This window comes from Aythya ferina (genome assembly GCF_964211825.1).
Source record: "Aythya ferina genome assembly, chromosome: 17".
Classification (NCBI taxonomy): domain Eukaryota; kingdom Metazoa; phylum Chordata; class Aves; order Anseriformes; family Anatidae; genus Aythya; species Aythya ferina.
In genome coordinates, this window is record NC_140316.1 from 6,960,422 (window position 1) to 6,981,116 (window position 20,695).

The following is a 20,695-nucleotide window of genomic DNA, read 5'->3' on the forward strand; positions in this document are numbered from 1 at the left end:
TGTGCAGGGGCAGAGAGCATTCCCCAGCGCAGGAGAGGACGGGCAGCACTATGCAGCATTGTGCTTTTGGCACTTTCCTCTGCTGTGTGACAAAGCTGGTCTTGCTGCCTCTGAGCTGTAAAGTCCTTCAAAAAAGGTATCTTTTGTGGATTTGAGCGGGACAGAGTGCTGAGCCGCGTCTGGGAGACACAATGGGTTGACAGGAAAACAGTGCACCTAACATCAGGAGTCTGTGAAAACTTGAAAGAGCTCTAGACAGAAATATTTTGCATTTGACTCTGGACTGTAGCCTTTGAGGCCAAAATCAGCCTTCAGTGTTAAGTGGCTGTTAAGTATTTCCCTTCTTGTCTCAATGCTAACTAACTGCTGGGAGAAGTGGGTGCATATTCCAGGAGGGCTGGGGAGGGCGGATGTGATAAAGAGGAGACAGAAGAGCGTGTGCTTTTTAGTTCAGGAGCCACAGCTTTGTGGTCAGATACCTCAATCCACAAACCCGCGAGAGGAAAAGCCTCTGTTAAACTTCTAATGTACTACTTTTCATTTGCATGGGCAACTTTCACATGTTCCCTTCCCCAAAAGGTTCCCGGCACTGCTAAATGCAGCCCTCCTCAGGGTGGGCGCAGGCATGTGGCCAGTCCCCGCAGCACACTGCGCCTCAGTCCAGAGACCCTGTTGTGAATTTAGCATCGAGCTGTTACCAACAGGCCCTCTCCAACCAACTGTTTTGTTTTACCAAATGTGATTTTGCTTGCTGAGAATGCCGGGAAGATTTTGGGGTAATACAATTTGGGACTCAGCACGGGGCTTTCAGCCCTACAAAGGGCTGCCTTCAGTGGGGCCTCTTGCGTGGGTTCCAGTATGGGAATGGCTGAATGCAAATGCACATGTAGCACACCTTGAAGACAGACGACAGCTTTTACCAGGAAAAAAACATCCAACCCAGCTGCTTAAAGAAAAAAAATAAAATTAAAAAAGTACCATTTCTCACCATAAAAAGAAAATACTGTACTATGGGAACTGCTGTAAGGAACCAGGAAGGCACTGTTCCTTATGCCTACCACAACAAGAAATTTTAATTAATACTTTACCAGAGGATCTTAAAATACTTTGCAGGCTTTTACTGTTCCTGTAGCCTCCCCATAGAGAGACTGGCTTATAAACCTGCCTGACTTCAGACTGCCCATGCTGCCAGAGGCAGACCTCTCTATCCTGATAGATCCTCGTCAGTTCACTTAGCCAGTTCAGTGTCTGGTTGAAGTTGCACTTATATCTCTTTCTGTATGCGATATTGGTCACTAACAAGGCCAGGGAGTCGCATACTTCAAGGCTAGCACAGCTGTAGGTACAACACTTTCATCATTTTTGTTTTCTCTGGAAAAATACTGCTTTTCCCCACTGCCCTGGGTGTGCGCAGTCAGGCCTCATTTGCTCTGCAGCAGGCTGAGCCTATAGTTAAGGGACAGATTGGTGGGCTTTAAAGATGACTGGAGAGTCTGAGGCTGCTTCATGTTTTTAATTAAGTATGAAAATATGTAACAGACTATTTTTTTTATTTTGAGTCCCATTAACGACACACTGTCTTCCCATATTTTCAGTACTCATCCTGTGCAGATGGCAGAGTACCCTTCGTAAAGAGCTGCCAAGATGCTCTGAGACCATGGCCTACATGCACCTGGTAGGAATCTGCTAAGTGAGTTGCATTTAAATGGCAGAAAGGCAATCTTCATGTTGTAGAGGGGAGTATTTCTTAAATGCATTTTACGCATCTCTGTGTTACTTTATTTGGCTTGACAAACTCAGGCAGACACCACTGTTTCACTTAAGCCCACCTTTATTAAAGCTGTTGTGATAATGCTTTCTCACAACAGTGTGCACAGAGGGAAGCCTGAAGTGGCTGCGTTGCTGTCTGCCATACCAGGGTGCTAATACAGATCAGCAAGTGATCCAAGGCTGGCTCATTCCAAAGATTGTTATTACTAATCTGTTTTTTGTTGCATTTCAGCAGTCTTCTCCCTGAGAGTCACTTTCATGCCTTGTGCTTGAGCTTGTTCTTAGGGCAGAACGGTGTCCTGGAAATGCTGCCTGGATGGAGGTGGTGCATCCTGTGCAGCCACTGGCAGACTCAGATCCTGATAGCCACAGTCTGCAGCTGACACGCTGTTCTTATCTGTTCTGCGGTCTGAGAGCCCTCGTCACCAGCCAGAGATGGTGAAGTGATCACCCTGTCTCAAAGAGCTCTCAGTTCAGAAGGTAGCAGTGGGGGAGGGTGTGTGTGCTGGCCAGTTCCCTCCCGGGCCTGTTGAGTGTGAAGGGTTAAAGCTTCACGTGCAGGAGAAGTGCCAGAAAACATTTGCCTTACTACAAAACACAGAGGGGAATGTTTCTTTCTAATCACCTCCTCAAAGAGATGCAAAGCAAAAAGCTCTTGACTTCTGCTTTTGTCATCACAGGTCCCCTCCCTTCTGTGCTGCCCTAGCTCATCCCCTTCAGCGTAGCAGGAGAGCCTACTGTTAGAGCTAGGCGAAGCAGGATTTTTACCTGCTGCTTGTAAATGAGCTTGGAGCAGAGCTGTGTATGTCACTGGCTTACACATATCACATCCACTCTCTCTCCCTTCCCTTTCCTCCCCCTATCCTTCGATTTGCCAGTGAATTGTTAGACACCAGCACGTTCACCTCTGATTTCCCAGCAAACTGCCCAGGGCACTCTGTGGGCAGACAGGAGGGTAATCTGCTACATCCCCCTTTGCTTGTGATTAATTTCATGGGGATTGCTCCTGTTAGCCACGCTTGCCAGGAATAGTAACAAATTCACTTTTTTTTTTTTTTCTTTCACTTTTAAAACCTCTCCAGCGCAACTAGAATGGCTGGGAGAAAGCTAGTTGTTAACTAGTCATGGGTAATTAATGACTCCACCTTCCTCATCAATCAGCTGGGAAAAGCCAAAAGGATCTGAGTACTTGTAGCAAATGTGTGTTCTCTAGACATGCTGATCCGCAGTGTGCAAATGAAGTGGCAGCAGGAGACCATCTGATCCCCTTTCGTGGAAGAAGCAGTAAGTCATGATACACATCCCACGCTCTTGTCAGGTGAAGAGTCTGAAATTCCCAGCGCTGCTGCTGCTGTTGTGCAGATTCTAACTGTGTGGGATGTTGATCCATCTCACTGCTAGCTTGAATATGACCCAATTTTTGTTCCATTTTCCCTTTTCAGATTCTGATTATGGTCGTCTTTTCTGCTGTCTGCAGTTAAACTACTAGCATTACAAAAGCAGGACACAGGGAGCAGATTTGACGCTGCCTTCCCTTTTGTAGCAGAGCAGAAAAGCATTTCTGCATCCTGTTCAGTTTGTCTGGTAGTGGCTCTGCAAGTACAAGCAGAAGAGATTTGACCTTGATGCCATTTACAGTTGATCTTTTTCCTTCCAATGTATTTTTCTACACATGTAATAAATAATCTCCAGCTGAGCTACAAGTTGATGTTACCCCACTAGATGATAACTTCCTCCTCAGTGGTACTGAGCCCCTAGTTCTGGATGCCCCCGAGTTAGCTGAAGCTTGTGGTCTGCTGCATTATCCCGTAGTTTTAAAGGGTTGTCAGGAAGGCTGGATGTGGTCCTTCAAAGTTGCCAGGAGCCAGTGGACCATCTCCTGCTATAAAATCCTCCTCAGGACTTATCAAACTCTCTAACCCCTTTCTTTTAAATGTTCTTTCTTGCCACAATAAACACTGGCCTTTCTTGCCCCCACCCCCCACAGTAACAGAATGCCTAAAATTCGAAGTAATAGTGAAAAAGAGATGGGCCCTCCTCTGATTAAATTCCTTTGTCCTCTTTGCGTGTTGTTTCATTGCCTGCTCCAAAAGGCAGAAAAAGTAGAACTAAAAGCATGTTCTTCTATAGGAACTGACTGTAAATAAATTCAGGATGTTTTGCCTGTCAGACTAAAAATCCGTCCCAATAATGTGATTCACAAAAAAATCCTGTCCCAATAATGTCATTCACAAAATAAAAAGTGTTTGTTTTATTGGGAGGAAAACTAGACCATGAATCAGCTGCAGCCTTCCAGCAATGCTCTTTGAAATGAAGAACTCCTAAATTTGTTGTGCAGGATCCATCTCTGGCCCATCGAGACTGATGTCCTGCTTTTGACCTCCTCTTTTTGAACACCATCTCGGACCTGTAAATGTTAGTATAGCCGTTTCTGTCCATGAATGCGTAGAACTCCCTTCTTCACTGAGGTGTAGCCACTGGTTTGTGACCTGAAGCATGAGGCTTGATTGCTGTCTCTTAGCACTTGTAAGCACTTGTAAGTACAAAAGCTAATGGTCACACTTGCAGAATAAACTAATTAAGGGAAAACACTGAAGTCCTTCAGCTTGTGCACAGCCTTTCGTTCAGTAAGAGCAGGCCTAAATAAAACCAGTGCCTGGTCCACACCTGAGACCTTTAGATCACTTGCACTGGTGCTGGAAGGTGCCAGCTGAAGAAATTTGCTGCCAGGAAAACGATGTGCTAGCATAGCTGTGTCATTAAAGCAACTGCAGCTTTCAGTGATGAAGCTCAGCAGAAAAAGGTATCGTGCAGAGCAGCCTCAGCTATGAGCTTGAGAATGTCTGATGCAGTGGTGAGGACCAAGCCAAAAAAAAAAAAAACACAACAAAACAGAACAACAAAAAAACAATACAACAGGAAAATGAACGGTACAGTTAAAGTCTATGAATGGAGAGGTTGGTTAGGTAGGTAACACTGTACCATCACCTGCATTTCTGTGAGTGGAAAAGACATCTTTTGGTAAATGTATATGTTACCTCAGTATCCCAGATTTGAGCTGGGATAAAATTCTCAAAACTCAAGTTTTCCACGGACTGTTAATCACTCACTTGGGCAATAAACAGCTCAATACAGTCCTGATTCTGATACCATAAATCAACGGTAAAGTGATTCTGTGCTTGGAGATGAAAATTATATCAAATCCTTGGAATGGACAAGAAAATTATATCAAATCCTTGGAACGGTCTTAAAATGTTTAAGGTTTTATTTTGTAGATAAGTCTTTAACTAATGTTTTTGGTTTTGTCTCTATTTGTTTAAAAGTGCGTTAGCAGTAAATCAAGGTGCATTTCCCCTGTAGGGTTTCCTGTATGTCAAAGCCATGTTAATTCTCTTTGATTTTCTTCCCTTAGCCCCAGCCATTGCTGCAGATCCTTCCTCTCTTTGTCCCTTTGGACATCAAAGGATTGCAAGGGGACAGCCCTGGCGAGAAGCTCCTCCCTGCTCATTAGCCTCCATAAAACAGGAACTCACCTTGGCTAGCTGTGCTTGGAGTCCCATCCTCATCTCAGTCACTCTTGACACTGGATCTCAGATGGAACGGCTTTTGCTTGCTGCAGGAAATCAGACCTGCTTTTGAACTGGACTATTTGGGCTCCCTTTTTACAGACTCTGGTGGCTGAGCAACTTCCTAGACTCCACAGTACATGGAAAAATGCAAGTTTTATCAGGTAGGTAAAGGATTCCCTCCTATTCCTTACTGCGTGGAAAGATCCTAGAGATACGCCAAGAATGCACAATAATTTTAGAAAGCGAACAAGCCATCCTGAAGGGATACCAGCATTTATAGTATGTGTGTGGCTAGAGATAATTTCTAAATTTTGTTGTAGGAATGGTTGAACAATTGTGGTTTTGAATGTTCTTTGGGAGCTGTGGAAGATCTTTTGCAGAGGTTCACTCACTCTTGTGCCCTAAACTCCCTTATCTGGGTCACCTTGTGCAATGTGATCATTCACTGAAGGATAAAGATGTTTTTTGCATATTGTCTGAAAAGTAGCACAATGAGTTCCTTCGGGTTTGAAGGCCATAGAAGGTATGGAAATATTTCGTATGTTGCTAATAGTTCAGATGCAAACCGTCTGTTTTGCCTGCCCCTGTCTTTTTTCTGCCCTTTGATAATATAAACTCCAAGCAGACATACCCCGCAACTTCTACCAGCATTTTATGCCCAAACACAGCGGTGTGGTTTTTTTTTTCTTTTTCTTTTCCACAGGGTTTTATTTATGGTTTTCTTCATCAGTCCTTCTCACAGCAAGCTATTAACCTCTTTATTAACCTCCGTGCGGGGCATGATCAGTTGGGCACAATGGCAGATAATGCATCGGGAAACTAAGGACCAGTCCAGGGGCACTGAGTGTGTCAGTATAACCGAAACCCAGATTTAGTCCCATGTTTTCCTCTGTGCTGGAAGGAAACAAATGTTTGCCTAGTTTAGGTATGCAGTTCACCTACCCGTTAGAGGTGGCAGGGTATTCTCACCTTCTTTTCTCTATTGCAGTAATGAGTTGTTTCATAAGCAAAATACACGTACGATGACTTCCAACTTTGCCATTGTTTTGGTTTTTTTATAAAGCCATCTGTAGGGTGCTGATTGGATTCATACTGATTTCTGCCACATCAAGAGAACTTTAACTTAAGCAAAAGTGCAAAAATGAAAATCACACGTTGCAGTATTTTGTTATGTTAAGGATTCCAGCTCTTCCAGAAGTCATCTGATTTTCTTATTGCGTTGTTTATGGTGTATGACCCTACACAGCAGAAATATGACTGCATGCATTTGAGAGGTGAAGCCATTGCACTTGTAGAAACACAGTCCTTTCCTTAGCGCCAAAAAAGCTTGGCTCCAGGAAATGAGGTTTTTTCCAGGTGTTCCTACTGGCATATATAAGATCAGAAAACATGGGTTTGATTGATTATTGGCAAAAATAATTTATGATTATTGGCAAAAATAATTTATCAGATAGCTTTTCGTACTGATGTGTGTTTCTTCCCCGTGGACGCTAGATAGCTGTTAGCATGAGACTTCACTGAGAATAAAACAGAAACAATGTAATGATAACCAGTTTTGATGAAGATAAGAAATGTACCTTTTACCTTGTTGGAGTTTCCCACTATTGCAAACCTTATACTATACTTTATGGGAAGTCTGCAACAGATTTTCTGACATCATGTAATTGTCTCAGTGGTGGACAATTAATTGAGGGACTGCTTTCGGTGAGTGAATTAATCTCCAGCATCTTCTATCCAAAGATTTTTGTTCCTTTCCCTCAAAGCATTACTGAATTTACTCTCATTTTCCTTTCTCTCCATCTCCAAGATAGGAAAAAGATAGGTACAGCCTAATTTAGACAGAAACCAAAGCACAAACCGGTCTTGTTTGTATCAGGGCTTTAAAATCAAGCATGGAATAGAGTGAAGATCTCTTAATTTTCAGTGCTGGCCTTTATCATAGCAGCTCTACACCTTCATCTTGGCATATGTTTCAAAATGTGCCATGTGCGGTAATAATATGGTAATAGTAATGAATAGTTTTACAGTAGCTTGGAACTAAAATTCTTGGAAGATGTTTAAGCTGCTTTCAAATAATCCTTTAAACCTAAGGTACGCAGAAGAGGAAACATCAGAAGTACAGACCTAACAAATCCAGCTCAGTGCTTGGCCACCCTGCCACAAAGCTCTTAGTGGTGTAGTTCCAACACGCGGGCATCTTTATGGGGAAGACGTGAGCGTGAGCCTTGGCTTTAGTTGGATGGGCACAAACTAGGAGTGAATTTGCAAGCCAGCCTCTGGCTCTGCAAAGCACATCTGAAATAGATCCTGCAAATGGATCCACCACTGCAGAATCCCCTCAAAGTTGATTGCACATGACTTTGCTGTCAGCAGTGAGGGTCTACCAGAAGGCTCAGTCATTACAGTGGTCCAGATCCACATGCAAACTGTAAAGATCCTGTTTCTCAGCCTCCGACTGGGCACACAAAAGCTGTGACAAGAATGACATTAACAACATTTTAAAGTCTTTGCTGCAATGTTTATTGCATGCGCAGCTCTTTCTCCCTGTCACTCATACAGGTGTGTGGTGGGATCATTTTGGTAAAAACAGATGATAACGTCTGCCTTTGATTTTTAATTCAGTACTGAGCTCCTTTTACTTTCATTCTTTTTGATTTCTTTGTTGGAAGTCTCTCAGTAAGGACTCCTGAGATCTCCCTTGTTGTAGTCTCATTTAATGGCATTGGAATTTGCTTACAAAAATGTTAATTGTAAAATTCATTTGGGGAAAGGAGGGAGCATCTGTCGAGCTAATCAAAATCTGTTTGCATGTATTTGTGACTGGATGACTCCTGTGGGAAATCAGCCCAATTTTATTGTAACTCCTTTTGATACATGTGCTGCACTGAGCTACCCAATGCATCGTCTCGTGGCAGCTTTCATGTCTCTGCAAGAGGATATGAGGGAAGCTTTAGTAGGAAGATGTTAACAGGCTAATCTTAGTGAGCAAACTAGGTGTCACTTCTTAGCCAGTTCATTAATGTTGGATCAAAGCAGAAAAAAGGGTAAAGGGTTTGTTGTTGTTTTTTTTTTTTTTTAATGTCTAAAGACCTTTACAAACTGGCAGAATTATGTTTAAACGTTCCTTAATTCCTAATATAGTGGGAAGAAGCCCTTAGGCTTGCATTGAGTTGTTTTTGTGGCAATATGTCGCTTTGTGAAAGAAGCTGTTTTCTCTGGAAGTAGTTGCCTAATTTTCATGTTTATTCTTTTAAAGATATTACCCAGGAAAACTGTAACAAGGTGATAAAAACCCTTATTTCTGATTGTACTCTGAATAAAATCCAATCTAGGCTAAGAGGCAGAAAAATCTCCCTTTTAAGCAAATAGCCATGGCTGGTAACACAACACCCAGCAGAAGTGGCCTGCCCTCGTTAAACTGAGGACGGTGCTGCTGCTGTGAGCACTCTCCGAGCCAAGCAGAGTTACTGATACGTGCTTCATACACAGAGCAGTGTTAGCAAAGCCTTGCTGGCTTTGAAATCAATCCACCAGTAGCTACACCAGGCCACACTTTTGGACCTAGACTCTTTTCTGCCTGAGCTCTTCAGTAGGGCGGCAGCAGCAGCGATCTTGTGTGTGTTACAGTAGCTTTGTGTGAAGAGCTCCTATGGAAGGTTTTTAATCCAAACGGCATTGCAGAGGAGGTAGGGACTGTCGGCACTGAAGTTTCTCCGGGGTAGTTTTCCCTTCCCCAGGAGCATGATTAGTCCTTTGCCTTCTGCTGCCGTCACAGGCATCTCAGTGGTCTCCATCTCCAAGCCCAGTTCAGATCAGCCATCCTTTTTTTGGAATATTCCCTGGTCCAGGTCTGTCTCCTTCCTTTCTTGTCTCCATTTACATCTTGGTCTCCTGTCTATCCCTCTGCAGTCCTCCGGAGTGACTTTTCACCTCTGCTACCGAATATCTGTTGTTTTCTTCTACTGCTACAGTTAAAATATTTCCAATCCTTTTTCATTCTCTTGGTAAAGTGTTTTGTGTAACCCTGATCATACCAGAACAGGAATAAAAGCAGATTGTGGTTACCTAGCAGTCAGAGCTGTGGAATAAAGGAAATCAAGTTCAATTTGTTCAACACACAGATCTTTACAAAAGGACTTATCCCCTAAAACTAAACCTGTCAAAGAAGCCTTTATTCCTTCTGAGTCTACTAAGTAACAAAGAAACCTTGAAAGGAAGATAATGGATTTTATTTAAGAGGTTTATTGTGGTGCGGACTACCTGTCTGAATTTAAGAAGAGATTGGACTGTGAACTTAGGCACATGGTCTGAACTTTTGGGTAGACCTGTGCGGTGTCAAAGAGTTGGACTTGATGATCCTTAAGGGTCCCTTCCAACTCAGGATATTCTATGATTCTATGATTCTATGAGCTCTTGGCAGCACCTGGGCCTTTCCTGGGTAAAATCCATAACATTCACCTACCTGAGCTAAACCAGGGCTGTGCCCTGTGCACTGATGTGGGGCTGAGAAGTCCTGGGGGCAGGTAGGAGGAGTGAATGACCAGATGTAGAGCCCATCTGTTACAATAGCACGTGAAATTTGGTAACTGTGAGCACAGGTACTGGGAGGGCTGACATGGGTGCTGCTTCTCAGAGCCCTGCCTCTGTGCAGGAGAGGCTGCTTCGTGCCAGCTCCCCTCCTGCCTGTCTGAAGTTACTGTTTTCTCTCCTTCCTAGACGTGAAAGCACCGTGTGATGCACTTCCTTCCCCCAGCCTGGAGCCCTACCCGCAGAGCTCCATCGTGGTCACCCTGGAGGACATGGGGCTCTGGATGAAGTTTCATCAGATAGGAACTGAGATGATCATCACCAAATCTGGCAGGTGAGGGGAGCAGGACAGCTGCCCAAACCACACCCTTCCAATCTGTTTGCAAAACTCCAGCACTTTTTTTTTTTTTTTTTCATGATAGCTCTTAAACTGTTAGCCAGTTATGCGCATCTCCGCATCTCCCTGCCTCTGGCAGAAGACTTGTGTTTTCAGGATGTCCTAGAGGTCCAAACTGTGAAGTGCAAAAGGTCACTGTGGGGCTGATGTGTTGTGAAATCTTTTCTGCTCTTATCTCAGTACTTAACACCGATGTTCATCCTGTCGCTGGGAGGTTGCTCTGGAAAGTGCCCTGAACTTATTTTGCCTCCGTTGCGGGCAGGAGCAGTTGAGCAGTAAATACCTGGGTTTGATTCTGCAAGTGCAGATGAGAACGTGGCATAGAATGGTAATGATCAGTGCAAGCAGGCTACTCTAAAATTCAAATTTAAATCATGTGTTGGGGAGCTTGCAGTGAAGGAATATGAAATTGTAATGTATTGTGTCAACTGCTGTGAGCTAAAGCAATCCCTTTGGGTAGGGAGGTAGCTGTTGAAGCTTTTTTGCGAAGTCAGAAGATAAAAGTGGTGGTAGGGAATACTGGAACGGAAAGCTAGATCTGTTCTCAGATGAGCACAACCCACGCTAGAAAATCCTTTAATCTGTGCTCCAGGTCTGTGCTAGCTGCATAAAGCTAGGAACTACATGCAAATTCCAAGTGCTTTCTTTAAGTTTTCCACTGTTGCATTACAGGAGTCAGAAGAACAAAAGCAATAACCATGTCAGGCCATCAGAGACTACTGTCCCCTTAGTGCCTATTCCACCTAAACCCATAGGATTAGACAATCAATACATCAATAAGATAGTAGAAACGTTCAGTAGCTGGCCTGTAGAAATACTGCTACCAGAACTTTGCACAACAGTGAGTGAACGTGACCTGCTGCTTGGGTAGATCATGAAACAGTATCCACTTTGTACAGAAATCCTTATACTGTATATTTAATTTCTCCTTCAGACGCATGTTTCCACAATGCAAAATCAAAGTCTCTGGCTTAATCCCATATGCCAAGTACCTCATGCTGGTAGATTTTGTGCCAGTGGACAACTTCAGGTACAAGGTAAGTACTTTAAATGATAGACGTTATGCTTTCCTTCCATTGTTGTTTGAAACAGATTAATCTTTATGCTTCACTGTCCAGGCTGATAAATAAATTGTCTTGGACAAAGTTCAGAAGTAATTGGTGGATTTTACGCCTCTCTGCAGTTATTTGTCACTTATGCTTGGGGAGCAGCTGGAAAGGTAACTAATCTTCATTGTAAGCAGTACTATTTTGATCGTGATTAATGTCAGACTTCTCTGACAACCACTGGGAGAAAGGGAGGAAAAATGAGGCCTAAACTTGGAGGTGTTTTGGTAACACGATCATGGCTCATGAGAGAAAATCTGCTACTTGTCAGGACTGCATGCCTCAGAGGAATCCACTAAATCATGCAGTGAAGCAAAGTTGCTGGGGCTCCTTATAACAAAAGTAGGTTTTTTAAGCTCTAGATTTCCATCTTTCCCTTCACAGTGGAATAAAGATCAGTGGGAAGTTGCTGGAAAAGCAGAGCCCCAGCTCCCTTGTCGCACCTACGTCCACCCAGATTCCCCAGCTCCTGGCAGCCACTGGATGAAAGAGCCTGTCTCCTTCCAAAAACTGAAGCTCACCAACAACACTCTGGATCAACATGGGCACGTAGGTTGCAGCTGGCCTTTGTGCCATTCTCTCTTGGGATTAATTGCAGATAGATGTTAAGTGAAATAAGATGTGCGAGTAATTAGATTGTGGAAATTAAAAGATATCCAAGGGCCCTCTCTTCCTTCCTCAGCCCGGCCTTTCTGCTCTCTTAACTAGCTGCTAAGGAAGGTTTTAGTCTCTGCTGTCTAGGTGAAGACACCAGTCCCAGGCAGGAACCTCTGTTTTGAAAGGGATGTCCCGAGAGTCTCCACAGAAGACTTTGCACAGTGCATTAGCAGTGGTTGCACATGGAAACCTTCTCTTTTTGTTTCTGTGCCAGATCATCCTCCACTCCATGCACCGTTACAAGCCTCGCTTCCACATTGTGCAGGCAGATGACCTCTTCAGTGTCCGCTGGAGCATCTTCCAAGTCTTCAGCTTCCCTGAGACTGTCTTCACTTCTGTTACTGCCTACCAGAACGAGCAGGTACAGTGTGCAAGTCCTTTGACACATTGCTAAATATTCTGTCCTTAGAAATCATGTAGAGGAAGATGTCTCCTTCAGTGCTAGGTACCCTGCGTGCCTGTGATGGACAGGGGAAAGAAATTGGCACGTTATTGTTCTTGTAGAAAACGTCTACTCAGGGATTAGATGAATCCTGCACACTAATTGTATTAAGTGCCCTGTCAGTGATCAACAGAATCCCAAATGCAGTAAAAAGTAGAGACAGAGGTCCAGATGTAGGTACTGGCCCTGTATATGTGTCTGGTCAGATCAATACCACTCAAATTCCCACTGATCCTGTGAAAGTCACTTCTCTCTATATCTCACTTCGTAATTAATAGAGGGAACTGCTGGGAGAGCTCAGATGCTGTGGCAAGGGCATCCCCCAAACACCTGCCCCTGCCCTTCTTCCCCCAAAACCTGTTGTGATAAATACTGAGGTGAAGGTCTTGAAATAATAATGAGCCCAACCAGTTACCACAATACCAAATCTTGGTCCTTTATTTTAAGATCACAAAGCTGAAGATTGACAACAATCCATTTGCTAAAGGTTTCCGGGAGCATGGGAAGAACACTCGACGGTAAGCTGTTTTTTCCATCTCAGTTTATGTATAACCAGAGTTTACTTGTGAATTCTACACAAGTCCACAGAGCAAAGTATACCAGCTAGTTCTGCAGAGCTTTTTGCTCTGGACATTGCATTTATCCGTATCTGGGAATGATGCTGCGCAGAAGCTGCCCAAGAGGCTTGGGGAATGGGAGGAAACAGAGGATTTCCTACAGAAATGTGTGAAACGTGACAGATTTGATACCTTACATTGTGTTGTAGTTTGGATCTAGATTGGAATCTGACATGGGAATAGTGGTGATAAAGGTAAAAGGACTCCACAGTAGATTGTTCTGTCCTTGTGAGATCAGCTTGCTTCTGACGTTTGAAGGCTCTCACACCTCCTTTTCTCTTTGGTGGAAAAGTGTCTCTTCGAGCAGCAAGTTTTGTCTGCAAGAGGAAAGTCGAACACCAGTACAAGTGAGGTCTCTCTGGTCTGAGCGCAGCCAGTGGATGAGAGTTTAAACAAATAAGTAATCTTGAATGCAACCCACAAACTGGTAATAGAGAGGGAAAAAATGGTTTGTTTGTTTGTTTGTTTGTTTTTCCCCAAGCAGAAAATAGTACGAAAATATCTGAGATTTAGTTTTATCTTATGCCTGAAAAAAAAAAATCCTGAAGAAAAAAGGCCCAACCTGACTCTAGTTACTTAACCTTCAAAACTGTCAGAGATGTTCTTTCTCCTCATAATAGGATCATTTCTGACTAAGCTTTCCATTTAGGAAAAAGGCTGCTTTTAAGCAAAACACCCACCCTACTATACGCATATCTAGTAGTATGTGTATCCAACACTGGGTACAGTTACTAACTCAGTGCAAAAACCTGCTGAGGTTTCCACTCTGATTTTGCCTTTTGTACAAGCATGAAGGGAGCAGCAACCCCTTTACTGATTTATCCCCAGTATCCTGTGGGGCAAGAGCTCTCCCTGGAAGCTGATGCTTGTGGCAGGCAGCACAACTCTGTAAATCAACTGTGGCAAACATTCCCCATGGATCTGTCAAGTTGCTTTGTGAGCAGAAATATAACATGCAGGACATCAGAGAGGTTCATCCCATCTTTTTGTCTTCCAGGCCTTTGTCCAGCATCCCTTGTGTTATTTATCTAGGTAGAAAGCTAACTGCAAACTACTCCCATGCACTGTTTCTTTCCCAGGGAAGGACGAGCCAAATCCCAGAAGCCCAGTCCAGCCAAGGGCCAGAAGAGGAAGCTGCCTGAGGAAAAGGAGTCTGGTGCTGAGGAACGTGGTAATCTTGATAACAACAAACCCAGAGTCAGTCCCGAACACTGCCTAAGCCACAGGAAGGAAACCAGGCAGTGACATTGCTCTGCTCTGTCTGTTGTCTGGGGAGAGTGGCCTGGGCAGGGCACCCAAAGGGTGTTGCGTACGGCTTTGCAAAGCTGGAAAGTGGTGTTAATTCCCTAATTCAGGGAGGAGGATGGCCAGGAATAAGGAATGACCGAGGGGGCAGCTTGAATGAGTAGGCAGAAGTGTGAGACAGGACCAGCACATCCCTGTTTGAAGAAGATTTTGCTCTATGCAGGTGAGAGGGAAGCAGTACAGCCTGCTCTTCCAACACTGCATTTTCTGGCATGATGCTTCCAGAATGCAGAGAGTGCACCACTTGCCCCTGCCCACAGGTGGCAGCCCTGGAGGGAAGCCCCAGCACAGAAGTTTGGCCAAACAGAGCAGGGGACTGGGATGGGGAGCCAGAGAACATGCACAGTGACACAGATTCAGCTGCTTAAAATTTCTGATGCTTGCTTATGCTTTTTAATTGTAATCCTTGAAGGGCACCCACTTTGCACCCACGACAGCAGCCAGGAAAGCAGCTCAGAGAGATGTCTTTTAGTAGAATGAGCCAACAAATGATGACTGATCATCCTTTGTGAGGCCTTTCCCTCTGTTAATTTCTGCCTGATATCCCCCCACACACATTCAGTTTGTGTTAGGATGAGGAAGGGGTTAGGAAGTCTTCTGACTGTGTATGGTCCACAGGAGCCTGCTCACATGTCACTTGTCATTAGTGACTGCTCATCAGCTCTCCATGCACCAGCCTCCCAGCCATGCTTTGTGACCACATGTGATCAAAGGCTGCTCTTTCAAAACATTTTCTTTTCAACAGTGATGCCAGCTTGCAGTGTCGCCCATGGCTTTCTTCTACCCATCTGCCTTGGTTCTTGTGTGTGCAGTTGTGCCAGCACTGGCGCTTGTACAGCTGGGTCGTGATGCAGATGGGGGAACTGATACCATTTTAAAGTAACCTTTACTCTTTGTTAGGTTATTTTTAAGCTTGATCATTCGGTGTTCCAGTTCAGGGCACTACTTGCAGTGGCACAGCTAGGGAGAGGGGACAGGGAAGGACTGAATGCCACAGTGTAAGGACAGAAAAAAGCAGCAAAGGGCTGGTTCCTTAAGGCAGTATGACTGCAGAAGAGGTAATAGTGTGTTTCCTTCCACCACTCTGCAATTAATTCCGCTGCTAATAAACCGTTGTGAGCCCTGGCTCTCTCTTCTCCTTTCTCATTTTTCCCCATTCTTTCTTTCCCCACTGTGAGTCAGATTTCGAGAAAGATGAGAATGTGGATGTGAAGGAAGAGAGTAACCCCATCGCCGTCAGCAGTGGCTACCCCTTCTGGATCTCCGAGCAGAACGGCAGCCATGCCTTTACTGCAGCATCGCCGGCGCCAGCCGACCAGAGGGAGGGTCCAGCCAGAGAGCAGCAAGTGCCTACCCCATCCTACCAGACATACCGGTAAGTCCCATCTCTCGGTGCTCGTGTCCAAAGCCACCCTTAAATTGATGGGAGTCCTCCTCTTCTACATGGTGTTTCCTAAGAAAAACAGCCAGAGTGAGTGAGGAAGGATATCTTTCTTTTGCATGCCATACTTGGGTGATAGGTACTCGAGCAGCATGGAGCTATCCCTGTAATAAAGCCTTTGTGTTACTTCTAGCCCACTGCTTCTGGGCATACTCATGTCTTAGTAGTGCTCTCTATTTCCCTGTCCTAAAATGCTTTCCCAGCCAACTGCATGTACCACAGAACTTGCCTGTCCTTTGGTGGGAGTGTGTTGGAGGAGTGGCAGGACTCCAGTGATGTTTCCCTCTTTGCCATTGCAAATTCAGACACGAGTTACAGTAAGCCCAGGCTAGAACTTAGCCAGAGCTAGGGCGGGCTGAGCTTACCTTCTCTGGCACTTAGCCCTTCTGTGTGGGTGACAGCTAGGTTTGGGCTAAAATCCACGTTAACAATAAGACAAAGCAGTAGGTGAGGCTGTATTTGCGTGGGAGTTAATGTGCAATCAGCCAACACGTGAAGCTGGAGAGTGACTGAGCTGATGCTCCTCTGCCCCCTTCTGATACGCAATGTGTGTAAGTGCATTGGAGAACAGGATGGCTCACTTTGCTTTCATGCAAGTATTCTCACGTGGGAAATCATTGTGAAATAGCTGACACATTGCACGTTCCCACTCCGGGTCAAGGCTTCTGGAAGCAAGGCACACGGAGGGAGTAAGAAGCCTGTACAGAGACAAATGGTCCTTGTAGACATGCTTGTTTTGAATGGACAGCAGATGTTTGAAACAGTGAGGAGAAGAGGGCATGCTAAGGGCTTGCCCTGCCTTTCCCTGGGGAATCTCTGTGGGTTTTCAGTGGTTTTCTGCTGCGGTAGGTTTGACTTGCTCTTCTCTCTGCCCTCGGGGCTCAGGTTCCATGAAGCTGGGGACAGCCAGCAGATTCCTGCCCGCGACGTCGCCGCCTTGAATGACTTCCGAGCAAGGTGCCACCCCTTGGATCTTGCCACAGTGCCTGAGCACGACTCCAAACAGCTCCCAGAGGGCTTCTCCAACCTGCCTCCGCTCCCCCCGCCTCTGCCCCCTCCCCAGGACTATACGGGAGTGGTGAACATGGCTCTGGACTCGGTGGGGAAACCTGGAGCCCGAGCGCCCATGTACAGTCCGTACGGCACCGAGCAAGGTCTTGGCCAGTGGATGGTGCCCTCCCACAGCCAGTACAGGGCAATGAGCTACTCGGCCTTCTCCACAGATTACAACGCACAGGGGGCTTCAGGACATGCCCACGGGACCGTGGCAGAGTGGAGCCAGTACCCGCTGTTCCCCTATGCCTGCTGGTGAGCAGGGAAGAACCTTCTCCATGAAAAGACTAAAAGAAAATTGTAAATGAGGACAAATTTGCTCTGGGGTGTTAATCTTGAAGCCTTGTCTACACTAGACAAGGAGGCATTGCCACACACGGGAGCATGGGACACCTTCAATTCCTTGTCTCCTTGCACAACAGCCCTCGTGGTATTTCACAAGCAGCAGCAGAAGTGCTGGCAGCCCCGGCTATGGCAGTGCACATCTGGCTGAATCAGTGTGTTCTGCATTGTTTGTTTCCAACAGGAGTGGCACACAAGCTGTAAGAGCAGTAGTTAAAGAGCTGCCAAACCCTGTCCCAGTCTGCATTTGCATCTTGCATGTGGCAGCTTCCAAAATCCAATCCTCACAGGAAAATCAGTGCAAGGAGATAGGGGCTGAGGAGCTTCAGTTAGCCTTCCAGGTGGCCAAGAAGCTGTAGAAGATTTTTGCGAAGACAAGCAAAAAATGCAATCCCAGTGACTCTTTGAGCAGTTCCCTCACTTAGTATAGTCAAACTGAAGCTAGAGTCTTGCCTTTTTTTTCCAGGAGCATGTGACGGTAAAATATGCAGTGAAACGTGTTTGCAGGTCATGCAGGCAGGGAAGAGTTTGTCCTCTGCAAGAGAATCAGCAGCAAGGCGCTGTGTTGTGTCTGCGTGTCCCTCATGCCCACCCCTCTTCTGTCACCCCTAGATTCGAGGTTAGTGAAATACTTTTCCTTCTGCTGGTGGTGGAGGGAGGTCGTTCACAGAATTTGGGGCTGCTCCGGGGGCCTCCGAAGGCCTGTGCCTGGCCCGAATAGGGCCCTCAGCAGTGGTGCTGGCCGTGTCACTCTGACCTCTTCCTTTCGAGGGAGAGGAAGTCTTTCGCTGTGAACTTCTTCCTTCCTCCACCCCCTGCCACCCCTGGGGAATTTAACTTATAGCTGTTGTGTGCTGTGCTATGAGAAAGCTTAGTCAGAAGACACTCCTGACCAGCCTGGCGCTGTGCTTCGCCCACATCCTTTAGCACAGTGAAAGCACCGTAGGCACGGAGCTGTGTGCCACGCTGCTCTCTGCCCCGCTGGAGAGCTCGGCACAGTCCTCGTGCTGCTGCTCGGGTGCCTGTAGGGATCTGCTTCCATGTCCAGTCAGCTGTCAGTGCTTTCACCTTCCTTATCTCTGGTCCCCTCTCCTGGAGGAGCTGTTCTGTCTGTGAGCAGCCTGCAAGGTGCCTGGCACAGAGGATTTATTTTTGTCCTTGTGTTCGAAGGGGGAAGTGTCCCCGTTTGCCCAAGTGGGGTCTTGTTTGAGACAGGCTCTTTGCTTCTCAGAGAGGATAGGTGTGTTCCTTGTTGTTATTTAGGGAATGTTTTCTTGTAACACTTGCAATAAACTGCTCTGTGGTCTGTAGCCGTCAGTAGGCAGTGAGGTGTGTCCTTTAGTCCGTTTGCCAGATGGCATCCTGTGTGTGTGTGTAGCAAGATGTTCTCTGAGCAGACCAGGCCAGCGCTGTGCGTGTGCATAGTGTAGAGGTGTTAAACTGTGTTTATTATTGTTAAAATGACTTTGAAGAGTAGCCCTACATATTTGTGAAACTCCACTCCAATGACTACTTCCTTATTTAAATAGCATATTGCTAACCGGCCTTGCACCACAATTACATGTACAGAGCAGCCAAATACTTCCCCTCAGCCTCACAGGATGGGCGTGAGATGTGCAGCACACAAGTAAAGGTCAGGCTTCACCACACTGCATGTGATGATGTCGGCTCGCTGCTCCTCCGGCAGCACCCTCGCCAGTATTGACCTGTACCCGCTGTGCACCACACGCCTGCGAACGCGAGTGATTCACTGCGGAGAAATCACTCGGGGAAGAAACGTGGAGGAGCTTGTTGTTAGCCCCAGAGCGCTGTGCTTTCCTGCTGCCCACAGGCCAGCTGCGTGCAAAGGGCAGCTGTAAAAGCCTGTCCTCTTCGGGCGAGGAGAGGTCGTGTCTCTGAGTGTCGGTAGTTCACTTTGCCACCACTGCTTTTCTGAGCCTTGGAGATCAGGTGAGAAGCCTGGCCGAGGAGTTGGCTAGTTCCTAGGTCAGGTCCTTTATCCTAGAAGTCGGGCTGTATTTCCCTAGGGTGCTAATGAGGATGGAAACTGTGCTGTGGTGAGTACGATGAGCTGAAGAGACCCGGGCTATTTCCAAACCTTCAGAGCAGCTCTGGGGGTGCTGCTGCCCCACAGGGCCTGTTGGTAGGGCTGGCTTGGCAGGCGGCCGCCGCACCCGGGTGGAAGACCTAGCTGTGTGCATAGGAGGAGCCAGTAATTACTCATCAGCCTTCTGCTGCAGCAGGACTCCTTGCCCTTCAGTGAATCATCCTGCTCATTAGCGAGGTACCTTCACTTGCCTCCCGCCCGCCTCTGGTTAGAGACTGCAGCTCTGCTGCTCTGTGAAGCCTTGGAAAATGTTGCCCGTAGGTGTGTGCGCTCTGGACTCTGCTGCCGCCTCCTCCCTTTGCAGTTTCCACTCTGTTTTCTTCAGCTGTGGCATTTAAAATCTGTACGAGCTTGACTGAAGTCCTGTTTTTGCACACATGTGAGATAATGTAATGCCTCCCTGACAGCTTCAATAAAAGGAAATGAGACATGCGGAAGGCAGGCCATTAAGAGCAATAAAATAAACTCTGAAATGTGGTTTTTGTGCATCTCTTTCCAGCACGCCAGTGGCTCCGCTGTGGTCATGTTACCTGGGGCCAGTTCCTACCTGGCACACGCTGTTGATCTCAGCGCTTGTTGTTCTCTGCAGCTTACTCAGCGAGCCCCAGGTTATCTGCTTGCAGTGCTCGCTATGACTCAGTCTTGTGCTAATTCTTTGCAGCAAGTTGTTTATTTTCTCTGTTTTCTGCTCCTCTCCCACAGCAGAGTTACATAAGGATGGGGACAAACGGACTTGAAGTGGGATCTAGGTACATTTCCTATGGGAAATAAAGACCCTGATTTATTTTGGTTTCTCCTACTGGTTTTGCAGCCACAAGCCCCGTCTGAGGCTGTTTCAATGCAAGTGGGGATGGCAGAAAAACACCACCTCGCTGCTCCCTGATCACAGACGGTGGCAGGGCCTGGGGGAAGCACCCGTGGTGCTGCTGCCGTGACCCCACGGGGCGCTCGGCTCTCCCCAGGCCCTCACAAGGCACTGCGGTTCCTCCCAGAGGCGCGGTCCCTTCTCGCCTGGCCCAGGATGTGGCCTCTGCACGCTCAGCCACCCCCTGGCCCTACAGAAGCACCCCGCTGAGGGCAGTGGGGGTGGCGGTGGCGGGGGGAGCATCCTGCTGTGCCCTTCCTGCCGTAGCGCATATCCTGGGTCACCTCCACGGGAGCCAAGTGAGCAGCAGCAGCCCCCTCCCAGGAATAACAACATCCTTCGAGTCAAATGGTATTTTATTGCAGGGCTTGAAAGCCACTTACACCGTGAGCCCCGCGTCGGGGTCCCATACGGAGCCTCTTAGCAGGGGGCACGCAGCATTTGGCTGACACCAGCAAACAGCAGCCGGCACCTGCTGGCCCCCGCTGCGTGGGGCT

At 46.5% G+C, this 20,695-nt stretch overlaps 1 protein-coding gene across 1 annotated transcript; it reads left to right on the top strand.

The window, feature by feature from the left end:
• The first annotated feature begins 1,629 nt into the window (after nt 1-1,629).
• On the top strand, nt 1,630-19,768 carry LOC311446259 (T-box-containing protein TBX6L). The gene is made up of 12 exons (XM_084539228.1): nt 1,630-1,675; nt 2,056-2,250; nt 2,853-3,054; nt 5,183-5,500; nt 10,056-10,200; nt 11,198-11,300; nt 11,754-11,918; nt 12,241-12,387; nt 12,916-12,986; nt 14,165-14,256; nt 15,573-15,765; nt 16,717-19,768. Exons 4-12 carry the CDS (start codon nt 5,485-5,487, stop codon nt 17,141-17,143), a joined length of 1,359 nt encoding a protein of 452 aa, XP_084395354.1. The 5' UTR covers nt 1,630-1,675; nt 2,056-2,250; nt 2,853-3,054; nt 5,183-5,484; the 3' UTR covers nt 17,144-19,768.
• The last annotated feature ends 927 nt before the right edge of the window (nt 19,769-20,695 follow it).

What these genes read in the sequence shown, in the direction of transcription:
- LOC311446259 (XM_084539228.1), top strand. An exon ending in ATCATCACCAAATCTGGCAG is followed by an intron (nt 10,201 to 11,197) that starts GTGAGGGGAGCA and finishes TTTCTCCTTCAG; the next exon opens with ACGCATGTTTCCACAATGCA. An exon ending in CTCTGGATCAACATGGGCAC is followed by an intron (nt 11,919 to 12,240) that starts GTAGGTTGCAGC and finishes TTTCTGTGCCAG; the next exon opens with ATCATCCTCCACTCCATGCA.